This window comes from Dermacentor silvarum, chromosome 1 (assembly GCF_013339745.2).
Source record: "Dermacentor silvarum isolate Dsil-2018 chromosome 1, BIME_Dsil_1.4, whole genome shotgun sequence".
In the NCBI taxonomy this organism is placed as follows: Eukaryota; Metazoa; Arthropoda; class Arachnida; order Ixodida; family Ixodidae; genus Dermacentor; species Dermacentor silvarum.
The window spans coordinates 299,116,626-299,134,485 of record NC_051154.1 but is presented as its reverse complement, the minus strand read 5'-3'; the positions used below and the strand labels follow the sequence as shown (position 1 = coordinate 299,134,485).

Here is a 17,860-nt window from a genome sequence, read left to right as displayed (position 1 = left end):
TGTGCGGGAGAAATCAGGGTTCCTAGCGTTTATTTTTTAATCTAAGAGTATGTGTTTGATTTTGTGCTAAATATTGTGGTCATTACGTGCTGCTGGCTAAATTTCGCCTATAAAACACCCTCAGCCGCTGGACGCCTAAGCGACGCGGGAAAGACAGCCTCACCGTAGCAAGGGGCACGACGGGTTCGCGGACAACGAGGGTGGACAATTTTGCAGCGCCACCCCAGTCTGAGCTTATCGCAATATAGCAAATACGACGAGAGACGGGCTGCCACAGGGTCAAGTGCATCTGGGTTTGTGGGCATTTGACGTTGTATAATAAGGCACAGTTTGTCCAGTGGAATTTAATAGATTACCGCGGACTGCTATCAGCAATCGGCAACCCGTAAACGAAGCGCCGCGGAACCGTGATCTCCTGATAACGGTGTATTACATGCTTATCCGTTGCAATATTGCGTGGCAGCAGCGCATGCTGCAGCGTTCTCGCCGTCTCGGGCCGCGGTGACAGGAACGCTTGAGCGGTCCTTGTTCCCATGGTGGAAAGACAGAGGGTCGTTCCAAAGCCTTGAAACCACTGACCTCCTTTATAGTGGAGATCAGTGGCTGAAACCGGCCTAAGGCACTCGGTGATGCACAGGGAATAGCGAGAAAACGAGAGGGAAGCCATCGTGGCATCCGATATCGCCCCGGCGCACGCCACGCGCTATGCTGCTTAAGCTTTACGCCTTCTCCGTGGAGGCGTGCCTCTAAAGCGAGTGACCCATGCGTGAGCTTCCTCACTGCTTCCGAAATCCGCCCGCAGCGGTCGCTCACTCATGTCGAAGGCCGTATCCCCATCGTGGTTGCACTGAAGTGGGGCGCGCGCTGCCGTGCTTCCTGTTTGGTCTCGCTTACGTGCTTTGGTATTTCATGCGTGTGCCCTCTTTGATTGCGATAACAATTATATGGACATTTCAAGCGGATTTCTGCCGTCTCCGTCGTCGTCGCCGCCCTGAGGTTCCGTATAAAGTCCAAGAGCGATAAAATCGTCGCCGCGCGCCGTATGTGCGTGTGACAGCGCGCGCGGGACGCGTGCTTTCACGGAGAGCGAACGCACGGCGGAGAGCAAACGCGACTTCCTCCGTCGCGCCAAAGGCCATGGGGGTATGGGAGGGAGGGATGGAGGGGGGGCGACACTATGCTGCGTATCTTGCAACCAGGCGCAAGGGGAACTGGCGACGCAATCGCCTACTTTGCGCCGTGCGGGCTGTCGCGCCCATCATATCTTGAAAGCGATCTCCAGACGGCTCTGACCTTTGTATGCGCTGTGCTTTCGGCCGCTCACTTTCCGTTGAAGCGATAGACCATACGAACCATCGCTCGCTGCGGTGGCTGCGCTTGTTCACGCCAGCGTTTTGAAAGTGGTTGTCTGCGGTCATCGAGTGTGATCTATTCATGTTTGCTTGTGCGCGCAGACACCACGTTTGTTAATTCAGTTAGTAAGCGAATGTGTCGAAGTTTATGCAGCCGACAAAACTACTATCCCTAAACCGTGTACCTCTCTACTAATTTGCTATCGCAATTGATGCTTCGCCTTTCGGGTGAAACTGCAACATTTATTACCATCACTGCGTTCAAAGCGTTGGTAGTAACAGCACGGATAATAAAAAAAGATATTCGTTGTATTTGGAAGCAGTTTCAACATGCAGAGACGGAAAATCATAAGTGCACTGAAATGTGGTCGTTATAACCAAGAGATTGTTATATGTGGGATCGTTATTAGTGGGTTCGACTGTATGTGTGCCATGAAAGGTGTTTGCTAAAGGCGAGTTATTAAAAATGCATGGTTGATTTACTAAAAGTGGAACGGAAACTAGAGTGACTAGATGATAAAGTGACTCTGGCACAACTTATTCAATGTTAACAATGACGTCGGAACACGCAGACGACCATCGCTGCAGCAATTAGAGGGTGCGACGGTTACTCACGGAAAAAGAATTCTAATTTCTGATGGCCAACGTGGGCGCTGTAAGCATAATGCGAGGGAATACGGCGACATTCGTAAAAATGCGTAAAACCTTACGAAAAAAATCGGGGAGGTTTGGAAGGCACGTGGCTACAAGAATGAAGAAAAGCCTACCTTCAGTGTGCTGTTGATGGAGAACACCTCACGAGCAGGAAGTCGGTACAGACGTCACGCTCATGGACCTCGTCAACGAGTCCGCCGTTCTGCTGCCAGTGCCGCACCAGGATGCCGACTGTACAGAAGAATATGCCTCCGCGGCTCGTCAGCAGCTGCTTCGTGAGATGGACTTGGAAGCCGGTAGGTGTGGCTCAGCTGCAGGAATGAAAATTATCTCGTTCAATACGTTGGCTTTTTCATTTTAATGTTACACCAAGGAGAAAATTACGTACAGCTGTACTTTCAAACTGCGTTCCACAATAGCAAAAATTATTGCAAAATGTCTGCTAACTTCCACAGCTTGGCATGGGAAGCATAAAAGAGGATGCAGTGATCAAACTTTTGCTGCGGAGTGAAATAAAAAAAAGTTTTGAAAGAATGCCTTACGAGTCAATACTGTTTACCCGTTTCAAGATAATGAATTGCATAAAAGTGCACTACAGGTGATATAAAACTGCAACATTAGTTACAGGCATGACAATTTTATATACCAGTGCAAGACGCTACAGTGAGTGGCCTGCATTGAAGCCGATCCGCAGTGAAAAGTATAATTCGTGCATGACCGTCAGCTGTATAAATGTTGGAGAGCGGACCACAATGTGCCTGCCGCCACTTCATCAGCCAGTGGCAAATGTTCATCGCAACCATACTACCTGTCACTAGTCTTAATCAGTGCTCCTTGCATGACAATCGGCAGGCAGAGTCGCAGTTTGCTATGGGGCGGCAAGTTTGTTCACATAAGCCATGTTTGCACCATAACGCATGCGGATTGTGTCCGAAAAACTGAATGTCAAATTGTGCGCCATCCAATGTCTCGGCTTCCATTGTTATAGGGGTAGGTGACGGAGTCCTAGTAAGCGTACAGGTGCGAAAAACGTGGCATCTGAAAAAAAATCAATCGGCAGTTGTATTTGCATTTTTTTGCCCGTTGAATAAACATATTTTGAGCTACTTCAATGTTCTCCGCACGGTAGGCGGAAGCGTAAATGCCACCCACTGCTACTGTTCACCTCTGAACCGCTTTGTGGAAGGACTCGGCAATTAGAGCGGCTAATTTCTTTTTTCTCACAATCTTTAGCTGTTCCTTCTACATAGTTAGTATACTAACTCTATAAGAAAAGCTGGGCGAAAAACGTGGCAACCACAAAGGTGTCGTTGTGTTGCAACCTCTTAATTTATTAACCACAAATATTATCGAAATATGATGCAAAAAACAAGCATGTAGACGCAGCCCATAAGCATGGATGATGAGTATTGTTCATTCTATTTATTTCTGAGAAAGATGCAACGGCTATTGATAAAATTTACGGTGCGTGAAAGGGTGCGTAAGAGCAGCTGCCATGAACTTTTTGTGTATATGCTCTATGGTAGAATAAACTCCATACTACAATGTTCCCATGCTGCGTCATTGGTTACGACTAGGAGTGTGCGAATAGTAAGTTTACAATTGAAAAAAAATTGAAATAATGAAAGCCAAGTGCGAGTCGAATACGAATTCAAGTGCAATTTTTTTACCAACCAGAGGTAAGAAAAAAATGTCAGCTTATTGTACCGCAAATGATCTACAGGAAAAATATACTTTGTGGTCAACAAAATTGCCTAGTACAACACTTTTTCTTAACAGTACCACTCCTGCAGTTATTTAATATTGTCACGAAGGAAGGATACCATATTTTTGCAAATATAGCCTGTACCAAAATTTTTGCAGTAAAGTTGGGGTGCGAAATATGCTTATTAGCAAATTTCGCCTTAAGGCGTGGTTTAAGCAGCGTGGCTACGATGCGTGGCCATGGCGTCGTGGCCGAAGTGGTAAACTTTGATTTATGTTTATCATCATATTGATTATCAGATTTATCAGATTATCAGGCATGCTGTAGTGGAGGACTCCGGATTATTTGGACCCCCTGGGGTTCCTTAATGTGCACCTAAATCTAAGTGCACGAGCGTTCTTGTATTTCATCCCCTTAGAAATGCAGCTGCCGCCGTCGGATCAAAACCGCGACCACGAGAAACGCCATCGCCGCAAAGCTGCCGTGGTGGGCACGGAAGTATTGATTTGATGTGTGGTCGCTTCCGTAGTGACGCCTAGACGCTACGGTACTTTAAAGTGGCTTTGCGTCGGAACACGCTGCGTCAGCTGTTTAGCAAGACAAATTTGCATGGTGTTTATTTTCAGACACAGTACAAATGTACCGTACATTGATCTTAAATTTATCCAGTTTGTCCGCAACCGCTGTCGTGTGTAGTAGCAGCGTTTCTTTACCTTCTTACGTCACCTTTTTCATCTCCCTCCCTCTCCCCATGTATGTGGGCTGTGACCCAAGAGTAGCAATGTTGCTATTCCCTCATTTCATGACTGCGTCGGTTCTACCCCATGCTCTGCTTCCTTTCCCTACCTCTTCTCTACCATTCTATCTCGCTCCCCTCTGGAATGTTGCACATTAGTACAAAGGTAAACACTGCAGCTTCTGGAATGCTTTTGCGGGGGAGTATCCGATAATTACGCCAGTCATAGTGGCAGTGCAATGGAAAGGTTGAAATGAGTTTTTCATGTCGCCTTTCCCCTCTACCGCGCTCTTGCCATAAAGCACCAACCGACGTGGCGTGCAAGACAGCGACAGCAGCAGCAGTGCAAAAGTCGAAAGAGGAGACAAAGAAAGGTTCACTTAAATATATTAACCAACCTCATTATGCCGCTCGAGAGCCGCCCGCTTTGCCATGGAGAATGCTGCAATCCTCCTTGGCTGGGTGACCACGATATTGCACCTGGAGCCTTGGCCTCCACGGATGTAGTCTTCAAAGATGAACTGGGTGGCCTGCTTGGTCTTTCCAGATCCAGTCTCACCACAAGTCACCAGCACACGGTTACGGTTTATGGCACTTACAATGTCCTCTCGGCAGCGTGGAATGTAGGTCAAGTTTTCTTAAATATGGCCATGCTCTTTAAATTCCGATAAAAGTGCAGCTGAACTCTGTTATAAGAACAATGAAGTCCCATGTGACATAGAAATACCTTTATAATACAGTGAAACATTCTTACAACGAATATATATATATATTAAATTTTGATTATAACGAAGTATATAGCCTTCTTTAACTTCTTGTCTATACAAAACCATGTATTTTGAACCTTAATTTAACGAAATGTGTTTATGCAGTTAAACCTCGTTAGAAAGAAAGTCAATAAGGTCGACTTTTTGACTCCGGTTAATTTCATTTTTCGGCTAATTCAATCGTGACCGAAGGCTCCGGCCGGCGCTCATGCATTTATTACGTCTCTTTCGACAGCAGTCGGGCAAGGAGTAAAGTTATTGAATGAGGCTGCTGCAGGCATGTGGGCTGTGACCCAAGAGTAGCAAGGTTGCTATTCCCTCATTTCATGACTGCGTCGGTTCTACCCCATGCTCTGCATCCTTTCCCTACCTCTTCTCTACCATTCTATCTCGCTCCCCTCTGGAATGTTGCACATTAGTACAAAGGTAAACACTGCAGCTTCTGGAATGCTTTTGCGGGGGAGTATCGGATAATTACGCCCGTCATAGTCGCAGTGCAATGGAAAGGTTGAAATGAGTTTTTCATGTCGCCTTTCCCCTCTGCCAGGCTCCTGCCATAAAGCACCAACCGACGTGGCATGCAAGACAGCGACAGCAGCAGCAGTGCAAAATTCGAAAGAAGAGGCAAAGAAAGGTTCACTTAAATATATTAACCAACCTCATTATGCCGCTCGAGAGCCGCCCGCTTTGCCATGGAGAATGCTGCAATCCTCCTTGGCTGGGTGACCACGATATTGCACCCGGAGCCTTGGCCTCCACGCAGGGGCGTAGCCAGGGGGGGGGGGGTTGGGGGGGTTCAAACCCCCCCCCCCGTAATTTTTTCCGTAACCCCCCCCCTCCCCCGCCCACTTACCCACCCTTTTTTCTCGTCGCTTCGCGCTGACATAATTCAAGAAACCGGTGCTACTATCACAATTTCATTCCTGGGCGCTTCCGTTCGGGTTGGTAATTTACAGTGAATCATGTCTGCATATGGAAAAAAGTGACACGGTGTTTCTCAAGGCTTTGACACTCTGTGAGGTTTTGGGCGAGAATGTGGCGGCCGCATTCTGAAGCAACAAATGCGCAACAAATGTAGAAACAAATGTGGCAGCCGCATTTTAGATGAAGGCCAAAATGCTCGAGGCCGGTTTACTTAGATTTAGGTGCACGTTAAGGACCCCAGGTGGTCGAAATTTCAGGTATACATTTCCGCCGCTTCCCTTCAGGTGCCGGATAGGCCACGCTCGCGCAGGATCTTAGGCTACGTTCACACTTGGTCTTGAAGCTGTCGGAAGCGGCAAAATCTTGCAAAATCCGCCCGCCTAGGCGGCAGAACAAGCAGAAAGACAGGCGACGCGCCAAATCGGTCTCATAGACCGATTTCTTCGCCATGGCGAAGCGGAAACGTGGCGGAAAGTCGTTCTGCTAGCCCGGAAGCTACACTAGCATGTAAACATGGTACCAAAAGTGGGGGCTGCAATGCTGATCGACGCGATCAAGAACCACCCTTTGCTATACGACAAGAGTGGTACTAAAACGTACTGTCAGCAACACTCGCGATAGTATTCAACGTCGCGCGACCGGAGGTGCGGCAAAGAACCCTTGGCGTGACCCAACTTCTCGCGCTTTTGCAAAGCCAGGCGAACCCACCACCGCCGTTTCCGAGGTGTCCGCGTCTTCCGTTTATTCATTGTTCATTTCTAGAAAACAAGTAGGTAGAAGTATAAAAGCCATTTCTTCTTCCGCTTCTATGGCAGACAGTAGTTAGACATACTCCTCGATCGCGCTCCATAATTCTCCTCCCACGTGCACGGTATGTTGCGGAAGTCGCGGGGTGCTTTTCTCGTCGCGACGATAGATTGGGAGCGTAGGTCTCACGTAGGACGCACAGGCTTTGGCGAGCCCCAACACAAAGGCCGGCCCGGGTTTTAGCTGTGGTGTTCCCGTTGCCGCTTTGGTGCCCTGGAGGCGCCGACAATAATACGAAATGATGAAATGGTAGTACAACTTGTAAATAAAAGCTAATAAAGAAATATTAGCACGCCTAGGCACCAACCTGTGACTCAGCGGTACCACGCCCGTGTGAGGAGAATCACGGAACGCCAACGAGGAATTTACCGAAGGTCGCAGATGACACGCGAAGTTGCGCAAAATGATCACTTTTGATGACGGGTGGGCCAATGAATGAACATACCGCTCGAAATAATGCGATAATGAGCGCCACCACGCCGACAAATGTCCGCTGACTAGATGGATGTGGACGAGAGCGGCAGCGGCGGGCGCGGCGGTAGCAAAACAAATGTGAACAACTTGGGGCCGTATTCTGAAACGTTCGCCTAGGCGAAATCAGCGTGCGCGCTGATTGGCTGGTTGAGCAAAATTGAATGACGTCGGGCTCAACCACCCAATCAGCTCATCCAATTTTGCTAAAACAGCCAATCAGCACACGCCTGAAAGCGAAAAAAGAAATTTCGCCTAGGCGAACGTTTCAGAATACGGCCCTTGGACATGCGCGGAAATATTTTCCGGCCGCTTTGACCTTTCCGTCCGCTTGCCGCTTCCCAAGTGTGAACGTAGCCTTAGTCTGCGCGCGAAACGTCTCTTGTTTGGCATTGCGCGCCTACGGAAGGCTGGTAGTTACTGTTGTGCTGTTGAATCCCAAACCAGCAATTACGGAAGGCTGGTAGTTGCTGTTGTGTTGTGGAATCCCAAACCAGCAATGTACACACGAAGGGGTTGATGCCACCAGTGAAATTCCACCGACTCATAACAGAATGCATGGAACAGACAGCCGACAAGAATGGATTACTGCTGTGCGCAGTACAGCGTAAGTAAACTCTTGTTACAGGCGCTGACAGTTCTCGTCGGAGTTCACGCGTCCTGAGAAATCGTTTATGTGCACTATGCACTGAACAAGACCGGAGTTCATTCGTGCATCACTAGTACACCAATCAGTCGAGATTCGGTGAGGTACAAGGCCGCTTCCTGTTTGCACCGGTGTAAGTGAAGCAGAAATGAGTTGCACGCACTACTTAAAATGCGTACACATGCCATATCTATGCTGTGCGGTGAAATAGTCTGTACAATTCCGAATGTGTTGACGTAAAGGCAAATGACGGCTGCACGCTCGCACACAGCGGAAGACACAGCGGCCCATTCACTTGTCGCAGGAAATGCAACCCTCTCGTAAGAGGGAGCAGGGTGACGAAAGCTTCGAAAAAAAAAAGCCTTAAGCGTTTTTGCGCGTGTTTACGTTTTCTAGCGCAAAGACGAAGCGAACAAGCTATTGCTATGGGAGTAGGTATAGCCTGGTCACACATGCATTTTCACGTGTATAGCCGTCCTTGACTTGTGACACGCACTTCGCCCCGACGAGGACGATGCTATCTACGCTTAACGGAGATCAACAATTAATGATGTCTTCTCCGATCGGGCGGGTCGTCTCAATGATGCGTTTTCGAAGATTCGTCCATTCAGTGGCGCGATCAGAGACCGTTGCTCCAAACGCCCACTGTACCTGTCGTACTTACTGTATTTTACTGAGCTTGCTTTACTTTTTACTTAATTTCCCCACAAGCACACGCGAGCGGGGGGGGGGGGGGATTACGGAACCAGTAATTAAAAGGGTTGCTGCGGGCGAGAACGTCAATGACATACAGGGTGTCCCAGCTATCACGCAGCACGATTTTTAAATAAAGGAGGAACGGCGTTACGCAAAGCAAACCTAGTGCGTATTGTTTCCAGTACAGTGGAGTAGCCGCCAGTATTTTTTACGTTACTGAGATTTAATTAGGTAACTGGTCCCATGTCTTTGATATACCTGCATAGAGTCTGCTTAAACTACCGATTTCTATTATCGATCACGTCACGTAGAGGAAAACAGACGCCCCCCCCCCCCCCCCCCGGTCGGGCTGGAGAAGCCCCCCCGAAAAAAATTGCTGGCTACGCCCCTGCCTCCACGCATGTAGTCTTCAAAGATGAACTGGGCAGCCTGCTTGGTCTTTCCAGATCCAGTCTCGCCACAAGTCACCAGCACACGGTTACGGTTGATGGCAATTACAATGTCCTCTCTGCAGCGTGGAATGTAGGTCAAGTTTTCTTAAATATGGCCATGCTCTTTAAATTCCGATGAAAGTGCAGCTGAACTCTGTTATAAGAACAATGAAGTCCCATGTGACATAGAAATACCTTTATAATACAGTTAAACATTTTTACAACGAATGTATATATATATATATACATATATATATATATATATATATATACATATATATAATTATAATATATATATATATATATATATATATATATTAAAATTCTGATTATAACGAAGTATATAGCTTTCTTTAACTTCTTGTCTATAGCAAACCATGTATTTTGAACCTTAATTTAACGAAACTGTTTATGCAGTTAAACCTCGTTAGAAAGAACGTCAATACCGTCGACTTTTGTTAATTTGACTCCGGTTAATTTCATTTTTCGGCTAATTCAATCGTGACCGAAGGCTCCGGCCGGCGCTCATGCATTTATTATGTCTCTTTCGACAGCAGTAGGGCAAGGAGTAAAGTTATTGAATGAGGCTGCTGCAGGCATGTGGGCTGTGACCCAAGAGTAGCAAGGTTGCTATTCACTCATTTCATGACTGCGTCGGTTCTACCCCATGCTCTGCTTCCTTTCGCTACCTCTTCTCTACCATTCTATCTCGCTCCCCTCTGGAATGTTGCACATTAGTACAAAGGTAAACACTGCAGCTTCTGGAATGCTTTTGCGGGGGAGTATCCGATAATTACGCCAGTCATAGTGGCAGTGCAATGGAAAGGTTGAAATGAGTTTTTCATGTCGCCTTTCCCCTCTGCCAGGCTCCAGCCATAAAGCACCAACCGACGTGGCGTGCAAGACAGCAGCAGCAGTGCAAAAGTCGAAAGAGGAGACAAAGAAAGGTTCACTTAAATATATTAACCAACCTCATTATGCCGCTCGAGAGCCGCCCGCTTTGCAATGGAGAATGCTGCAATCCTCCTTGGCTGGGTGACCACGATATTGCACCTGGAGCCTTGGCCTCCACGCATGTAGTCTTCAAAGATGAACTGGGCAGCCTTCTTGGTCTTTCCAGATCCAGTCTCCCCACAAGTCACCAGCACACGGTTACGGTTGATGGCACTTACAATGTCCTCTCTGCAGCGTGGAATGTAGGTCAAGTTTTCTTAAATGTGGCCATGCAATTTAAATTCCGATAAAAGTGCAGCTGAACTCTGTTATAAGAACAATGAAGTCCCATGTGACATAGAAATACCTTTATAATACAGTTAAACATTCTTACAACGAATATATATATATATTAAAAGTCTGATTTTAACGAAGTATGTAGCTTTCTTTAACTTCTTGTCTATAGAAAACCATGTATTTTGAACCTTAATTTAACGAAATTTTTTATGCAGTTAAACCTCGTTAGAAAGAACGTCAATACCGTCGACTTCTGTTAATTTGACTCTGGTTAATTTCATTTTTCGGCTAATTCAATGGCGACCGAAGGCTCCGGCCGGCACTCATGCATTTATTATGTCTCTTTCGACAGCAGTCGGGCAAGGAGTGAAGTTATTGAAAGAGGCTGCTGCAGGCATGTGGGCTGTGACCCAAGAGTAGCAAGGTTGCTATTCACTCATTTCATGACTGCGTCGGTTCTACCCCATGCTCGGCTTCCTTTCCCTACCTCTGCTCTACCATTCTATCTCGCTCCCGTCTGGAATGGTGCACATTAGTACAAAGGTAAACACTGCAGCTTCTCGAATGCTTTTGCGGGGGAGTATCCGATAATTACGCCAGTCATAGTGGCAGTGCAATAGAAAGGTTGAAATGACTTTTTCATGTCGCGTTTCCCCTCTGCCGCGCTCTTGCCATAAAGCACCAACCGACGTGGCGTGCAAGACAGCAGCAGCAGTGCAAAAGTCGAAAGAACAGACAAAGAAAGGTTCACTTAAATATATTAACCAACCTCATTATGCCGCTCGAGAGCCGCCCGCTTTGCAATGGAGAATGCTGCAATCCTCCTTGGCTGGGTGACCACGATATTGCACCTGGAGCCTTGGCCTCCACGCATGTAGTCTTCAAAGATGAACTGGGCAGCCTGCATGGTCTTTCCAGATCCAGTCTCCCCACAAGTCACCAGCACACGGTTACGGTTGATGGCACTTACAATGTCCTCTCTGCAGCGTGGAATGTAGGTCAAGTTTTCTTAAATATGGCCATGCTCTTTAAATTCCGATAAAAGTGCAGCTGAACTCTGTTATAAGAACCATGAAGTCTCATGTGACATAGAAATACCTTTATAATACAGTTAAACATTCTTACAACGAATATATATATATATATTAAAAGTCTGATTATAACGAAGTATGTAGCTTTCTTTAACTTCTTGTCTATAGAAAACCATGTATTTTGAACCTTAATTTAACGAAATGGGTTTGTGCAGTTAAACCTCGTTAGAAAGAACGTCAATACCGTCGACTTCTGTTAATTTGACTCCGGTTAATTTCATTTTTCGGCTAATTCAATCGTGACCGAAGGCTCCGGCCTGCGCTCATGCATTTATTATGTCTCTTTCGACAGCAGTCGGGCAAGGAGTAAAGTTATTGAATGATGCTGCTGCAGGCATGTGGGCTGTGACCCAAGAGTAGCAAGGTTGCTATTCACTCATTTCATGACTGCGTCGGTTCTACCCCATGCTCAGCTTCCTTTCCCTACCTCTTCTTTACCATTCTATCTCGCTCCCCTCTGGAATGTTGCACATTAGTACAAACGTAAACACTGCAGCTTCTGGAATGCTTTTGCGGGGGAGTATCCGATAATTACCCCAGTCATAGTGGCAGTGCAATAGAAAGGTTGAAATGAGTTTTTCATGTCGCGTTTCCCCTCTGCCGCGCTCTTGCCATAAAGCACCAACCGACGTGGCGTGCAAGACAGCAGCAGCAGTGCAAAAGTCGAAAGAGGAGACAAAGAAAGGTTCACCTAAATATATTAACCAACCTCATTATGCCGCTCGAGAGCCGCCCGCTTTGCAATGGAGAATGCTGCAATCCTCCTTGGCTGGGTGACCACGATATTGCACCTGGAGCCTTGGCTTCCACGGATGTAGTCTTCAAAGATGAACTGGGCAGCCTGCTTGGTCTTTCCAGATCCAGTCTCCCCACAAGTCACCAGCACACGGTTACGGTTGATGGCACTTACAATGTCCTCTCTGCAGCGTGGAATGTAGGTCAAGTTTTCTTAAATATGGCCATGCTCTTTAAATTCCGATAAAAGTGCAGCTGAACTCTTTTATAAGAACAATGAAGTCTCATGTGACATAGAAATACCTTTATAATACAGTTAAACATTCTTACAACGAATATATATATATTAAAATTCTGATTATAACGAAGTATATAGCTTTCTCTAACTTCTTGTCTATAGAAAACCATGTATTTTGAATCTTAATTTAAAGAAATGTGTTTATGCAGTTAAACCTCGTTAGAAAGAACGTCAATATCTCCGACTTCTCTTAATTTGACTCCGGTTAATTTCATTTTTCGGCTAATTCAATCGTGACCGAAGGCTCCGGCCTGCGCTCATGCATTTATTATGTCTCTTTCGACAGCAGTCGGGCAAGGAGTAAAGTTATTGAATGATGCTGCTGCAGGCATGTGGGCTGTGACCCAAGAGTAGCAAGGTTGCTATTCACTCATTTCATGACTGCGTCGGTTCTACCCCATGCTCAGCTTCCTTTCCCTACCTCTTCTTTACCATTCTATCTCGCTCCCCTCTGGAATGTTGCACATTAGTACAAAGGTAAACACTGCAGCTTCTGGAATGCTTTTGCGGGGAGTATCCGATAATTACCCCAGTCATAATGGCAGGGCAATGGAAAGGTTGAAATGAGTTTTTCATGTCGCCTTTCCCCTCTGCCGCGCTCTTGCCATAAAGCACCAACCGACGTGGCGTGCAAGACAGCAGCAGCAGTGCAAAAGTCGAAAGAACAGACAAAGAAAGGTTCACTTAAATATATTAACCAACCTCATTATGCCGCTCGAGAGCCGCCCGCTTTGCCATGGAGAATGCTGCAATCCTCCTTGTCTGGGTGACCACGATATTGCACCTGGAGCCTTGGCCTCCACGCATGTAGTCTTCAAAGATGAACTGGGCAGCCTGCTTGGTCTTTCCAGATCCAGTCTCCCCACAAGTCACCAGCACACGGTTACGGTTGATGGCACTTACAATGTCCTCTCTGCAGCGTGGAATGTAGGTCAAGTTTTCTTAAATATGGCCATGCTCTTTAAATTCCGATAAAAGTGCAGCTGAACTCTTTTATAAGAACAATGAAGTCTCATGTGACATAGAAATACCTTTATAATACAGTTAAACATTCTTACAACGAATATATATATATTAAAATTCTGATTATAACGAAGTATATAGCTTTCTTTAACTTCTTGTCTATAGAAAACCATGTATTTTGAACCTTAATATAAAGAAATGTGTTTATGCAGTTAAACCTCATTAGAAAGAACGTCAATACCGTCGACTTCTGTTAATTTGACTCCGGTTAATTTCATTTTTCGGCTAATTCAATCGTGACCGAAGGCTCCGGCTGGCGCTCATGCATTTATTATGTCTCTTTCGACAGCAGTCGGGCAAGGAGTAAAGTTATTGAATGAGGCTGCTGCAGGCCTTTGGTGTTTTTGCTGGAAAGCAGTTAGTCTTACCTCGCGTATTGCCTACGGAGCGCTCGCAGCGTCGACGCTGGCCCTGGTCGTCCACGGGCTCTCTTATGGAGCGCCACTGAGCAAGTTTCAGGTGGGCGAATTTCGCCGGAGGCTGGCTTGCACCAGTGGTCCACGTGATGCGCGAATACGCTTCGTAAACGAGGTTGGGGCAGTGCATGACGAAGTGCGCACACGAGGTACAAAATACGGCCTTGAGGCCGTCGTCCAGCACAGCGGCCACGTCTTGGGCAGCCACGCACTCTCGTTGCTTTGAGAAGGTGGTGCGGGCATCGCTGTCCGACATTGGCTCGACGCTGTTGGTCGAGACCAGGAGCAAAGTACATTTGTCGTTTCACGTCGCTGGTCGACTGCTCTCTACCGGGAGGGCTGCCGAAAACACGGTGGCGCTTGTCGTCTGTTGGCGTAAGTCGCGGCGACGGTGAGGAGCTGCGCGCGTTCACGGCCTGCTCTGGAGGTTTCAACATTTGTCGGAACCGGACTGAATCGAACACCGTGGAGCGAGCCAGCATGCGCGCGTGCTCACTGGCTCACGATGACGTCGAAAAGAAAGACGACGACGATGATGATGATGATGCCTCAATCAATGGCACAACCCACTGTGGGGGATAGGTCACGAACCGGGTGGTATTATGATAGAAATTAAAAATAAATTAGTTTAGAAATAAATAGGTAATAAAATAAAGGAAAAGAAATAAATAATTGAAGATGTGAAACGAACCGATTATAAAAGAAATAAGTAGTGTATACTAAGTTAGTCAGCCTTACCTAGATAGGATGCGCGCGTGCTCGCTGGCTCGCGATGACGTGGAAAAGAAAGACGACGATCGAAGGCTGACGAAGGCGCGTAATTAGAGATACAAAAAGAGAACCTTGCTGAATTTCTAGAATTATGAATTATTCCTAATATTTCACTTCGTTATGTCAAAATTATTTTATCTGAAAATTTTTAATAGTATTTTTCTAATGACTGCTATGCAAATTTAGTATTTAATAAATTTCAAAGTAACATAGTTGAAACCGCCTGCTTCTTAACCAATCTCCCGTAGTTAAGGAACTTACCACCCGTATACCCCGAGCTTTGGAAAATGGTCCCTGCCTTGATCCCAGCTGGTTATGCGATTAGCAATAATTTTGGGGGATCTAACTTCAGCCACTTTGCGCTTTGTATGCTCTCTCACTGGCCTTTTCTGAGTGAAAATAATAACCAAGTTTCTTAGAAATTTACTTGACGCTGGGCGTGAAAAAACTGTAACCCGCCTAACACTGGTCCCTCAAGCACAGCAGCCCAACACTATGCGACGCTTTGCGTGCGGGCAGTCCGAATCCACGCCTCAGTGGTGGTGCCCTCTTGATAAACAGATGCTGATTTTAAAGGCTATGCTTTTGCTGGCTGCATGCGGCGGAAGCTATTGAGGAAGCCGGAAACACGTCTTGGACGGCGCGCCACGCATCTCGGAGGGCGCACGCAGACTTCGCGACGCCTCCGTTAGATGACGCGACATACGTCCTGAGGGAAACACGAGAGAGCAGTGCGGCTACAGGGGACGTACTCTCGGGCGATCACTTTCGGCGATAGTAAAGGCCTCAGGCAACACCAAATATCCCAAGGAGATTCCAAACAAGTACTAACGTCCCACGTCTAAAGATAGGAAGTCATAGGGATGTCCCATGGACTTCAGTGACGGATATCCACTGAACGTTCTAGAATAGTACTTGAAAGGGCCGCTGCATGCATACAAGCAATAGGCACATGCATATATGCATATTTCAGTTCTCCTTTATGAAAGGACGCACTATTTCTAGCGTCATCGTTTAAAAGGAATATTTTACGAGCGATCCCTGTATACACGCCTTTGTCATTTTCGCTAAACTTAGACTTGTGTAACCTTGCACAAATTACATGCCTTGCGGAAGAGAGAACCCAAAATGCATATGAATTCTCATGCACTGCGGCTTTTAGCAATATTACCCAACACGTGTAACAAAATCGCGCGATATGCTACGTTGGTCTTTCCCACATTTATATATACCCTAATCTTGCGCACTGCACTGGTTCAACGTACTTAACGCTTCGATCGTATGCTTATCATTCAAGAGCAACTCGTTTCAATCTGAAAGACAATGAAATGTTGCTTGTATGATCATTATGAATATACCAGGTGTATCTTCAATGCGTATTGCTACCTGGGGCCGCGATGAATTCCGGACGTAATTCCCTGCAAAGCTGCGCCACTACCACTAAGCCCATCACAGCGGTTTTTAGTCTTGCCACAATCGACGCCAACGGCAAGTTCTCCGCCGTCTCAGTTCTTAGTCATAATTATCATACGACAGAGAGAGAGAGAGAGAGAGAAATAAAATAGAGTGTTTTCCACTTGGAAACAGAATTCTCTGTGAGGAAGGCCACTTCGCATTAGATTAAGCTATAAATTCCTCTAGGCAACTCAATCTGCGTTCGCTGAAACTCTCGTCAAATCTGAACGTTCGTCAAACATGACCTATTGTCGCCATTGTGGCAATAAATATCAATACAACGAAGCGAAAATAAATAATGATACTAGATAAGAAAGTGTCCTTTTTCTCGAATAACTAATCATAAAAGTTCAACTTTCAAAAATGTCCCAAGGAAATAAGTTCCAGAAGACTAGCCCCAGATCTCAAGTAAACGGTAGAACTTTTACAGTCGAAAACACGTTCTAAATTGCATTCTAAGTAATAAGTGTGGAAGACCAGGAAAACGTTCAAAATTTGAAGACCTTTTTGTGAACAAAAAAAAAAACATTTACGAAGAACGTACTGCTTCAATTGATATATTCCCCGGTATTTATTGACTTCCAATGAAGCATCTCACGAAATGGCAGCAAAGTAATTCCAAAATCGCAATTTTTATAACGCGGTAGCGCTGTGGCGTTGCGCTGCTGAGATAGGGGTCGCCGGTGCGATCCTGGCCGCGGGGTGGAAATTTCGAAAGGAGTGGGACAAACCTGCTGCTGAACGATAAATTGGGTGTGCGTTAAAAAATATCAGGTGGTAAATTTATCCTGGAGTACCCGACTGCAGCGAGCCTTGTAATAGATCCCTATTTTCGCACGCAAATCTCAAAATTTAATATGTAAAATTTTACGCCATACCCACGAGGGGGATTGGCCACTCTGGATGGAATGAAAAGCTCAGCGTACAAAGGGTAAAGTTGAACATTCAGAACAAAGCATTAGGCAAATAATTGATAACACAGATTTTGAGAGGGCCTATATATAAACTGAATAAATACAAATTAAAATAGATTGGGCAACTAAAAAAACAAATAAATTGAAATAAAAAAAATATCCCGTGCTCGGTACGCTAGCAGCGTAACCTGCCGGATCCTTCAATGAAGTTGTCCTTGCCCTCAGCCTTGCCTCATTTCTTTGTTTACCACATTCCGAAGAAGAACGGCTGCTTCGCGAGATATTGCTGCCCTTAGCGTTGCGCAATTGATTGGTCTGCGAGTTTGCAGAGTATTAGTCTGCACGTGCGAAGTCGGTTGGCGCGACTTTTTGTGAATATATTATTGTGTTGCGAAGCGTATTGCTACAATGGCACCATCGTTTTGGCTGCTAGATCTGCAGAAGCGTCAAAAATACGTCCGCTGTGTAAAAACCCCTCGCAGTTCCTCGCAGGCTACGATGCGCAGTATCGTCGCGGCTCATAGAAAAGAGCATCAGCGACAGAAACTGTAAATTGCACATCTCAACAATAATTTTCATCCACATACGTGAAAAATATGTTTATGGAATTGTGTACCTCAGCTACCATCCCGAACAGTCCACAAGCCTCTCTTAGGTAAGAGAGCCACCGATACATTTCTCTGTATGTGAGCATGGGTTCGTGTCTTGCTTGACTTTCCCGCTGAGAATCCTTCACAA

The 17,860-nt window shown here is 46.1% G+C and overlaps 2 protein-coding genes across 8 annotated transcripts in view; one reads left to right on the top strand and one right to left on the bottom strand.

Moving 5' to 3' along the window:
- Nucleotides 1-17,860, top strand: part of LOC125942958 (uncharacterized) — a 773,958-nt gene that overhangs the window by 615,605 nt on the left and 140,493 nt on the right. The window lies entirely within an intron of this gene.
- LOC125942222 (uncharacterized) overlaps nt 1-17,860 on the bottom strand; it is a 343,209-nt gene that overhangs the window by 232,809 nt on the left and 92,540 nt on the right. Inside the window, exons 4-5 of one of the 7 annotated variants that reach the window (XR_007464916.1) lie at nt 13,328-13,456; nt 4,843-4,927 (exon numbers count right to left, since the gene is read on the bottom strand). The exons of 1 other annotated variant lie outside the window; for it this stretch is intronic. Coding sequence is in view for 4 of the 6 variants with exons in the window: in XM_049660379.1 (XP_049516336.1) it covers nt 2,122-2,187 (66 nt within the window). In the remaining 2 variants the exon portion in view is untranslated. Of the gene's footprint in view, nt 1-2,119; nt 2,188-4,842; nt 4,928-10,305; nt 10,372-11,247; nt 11,400-12,347; nt 12,431-13,327; nt 13,457-17,860 lie in introns of those variants that run through there. 5 more of the 7 variants (XR_007464917.1, XM_049660379.1, XM_049660385.1 and 2 more) reach the window with 5 other exon arrangements.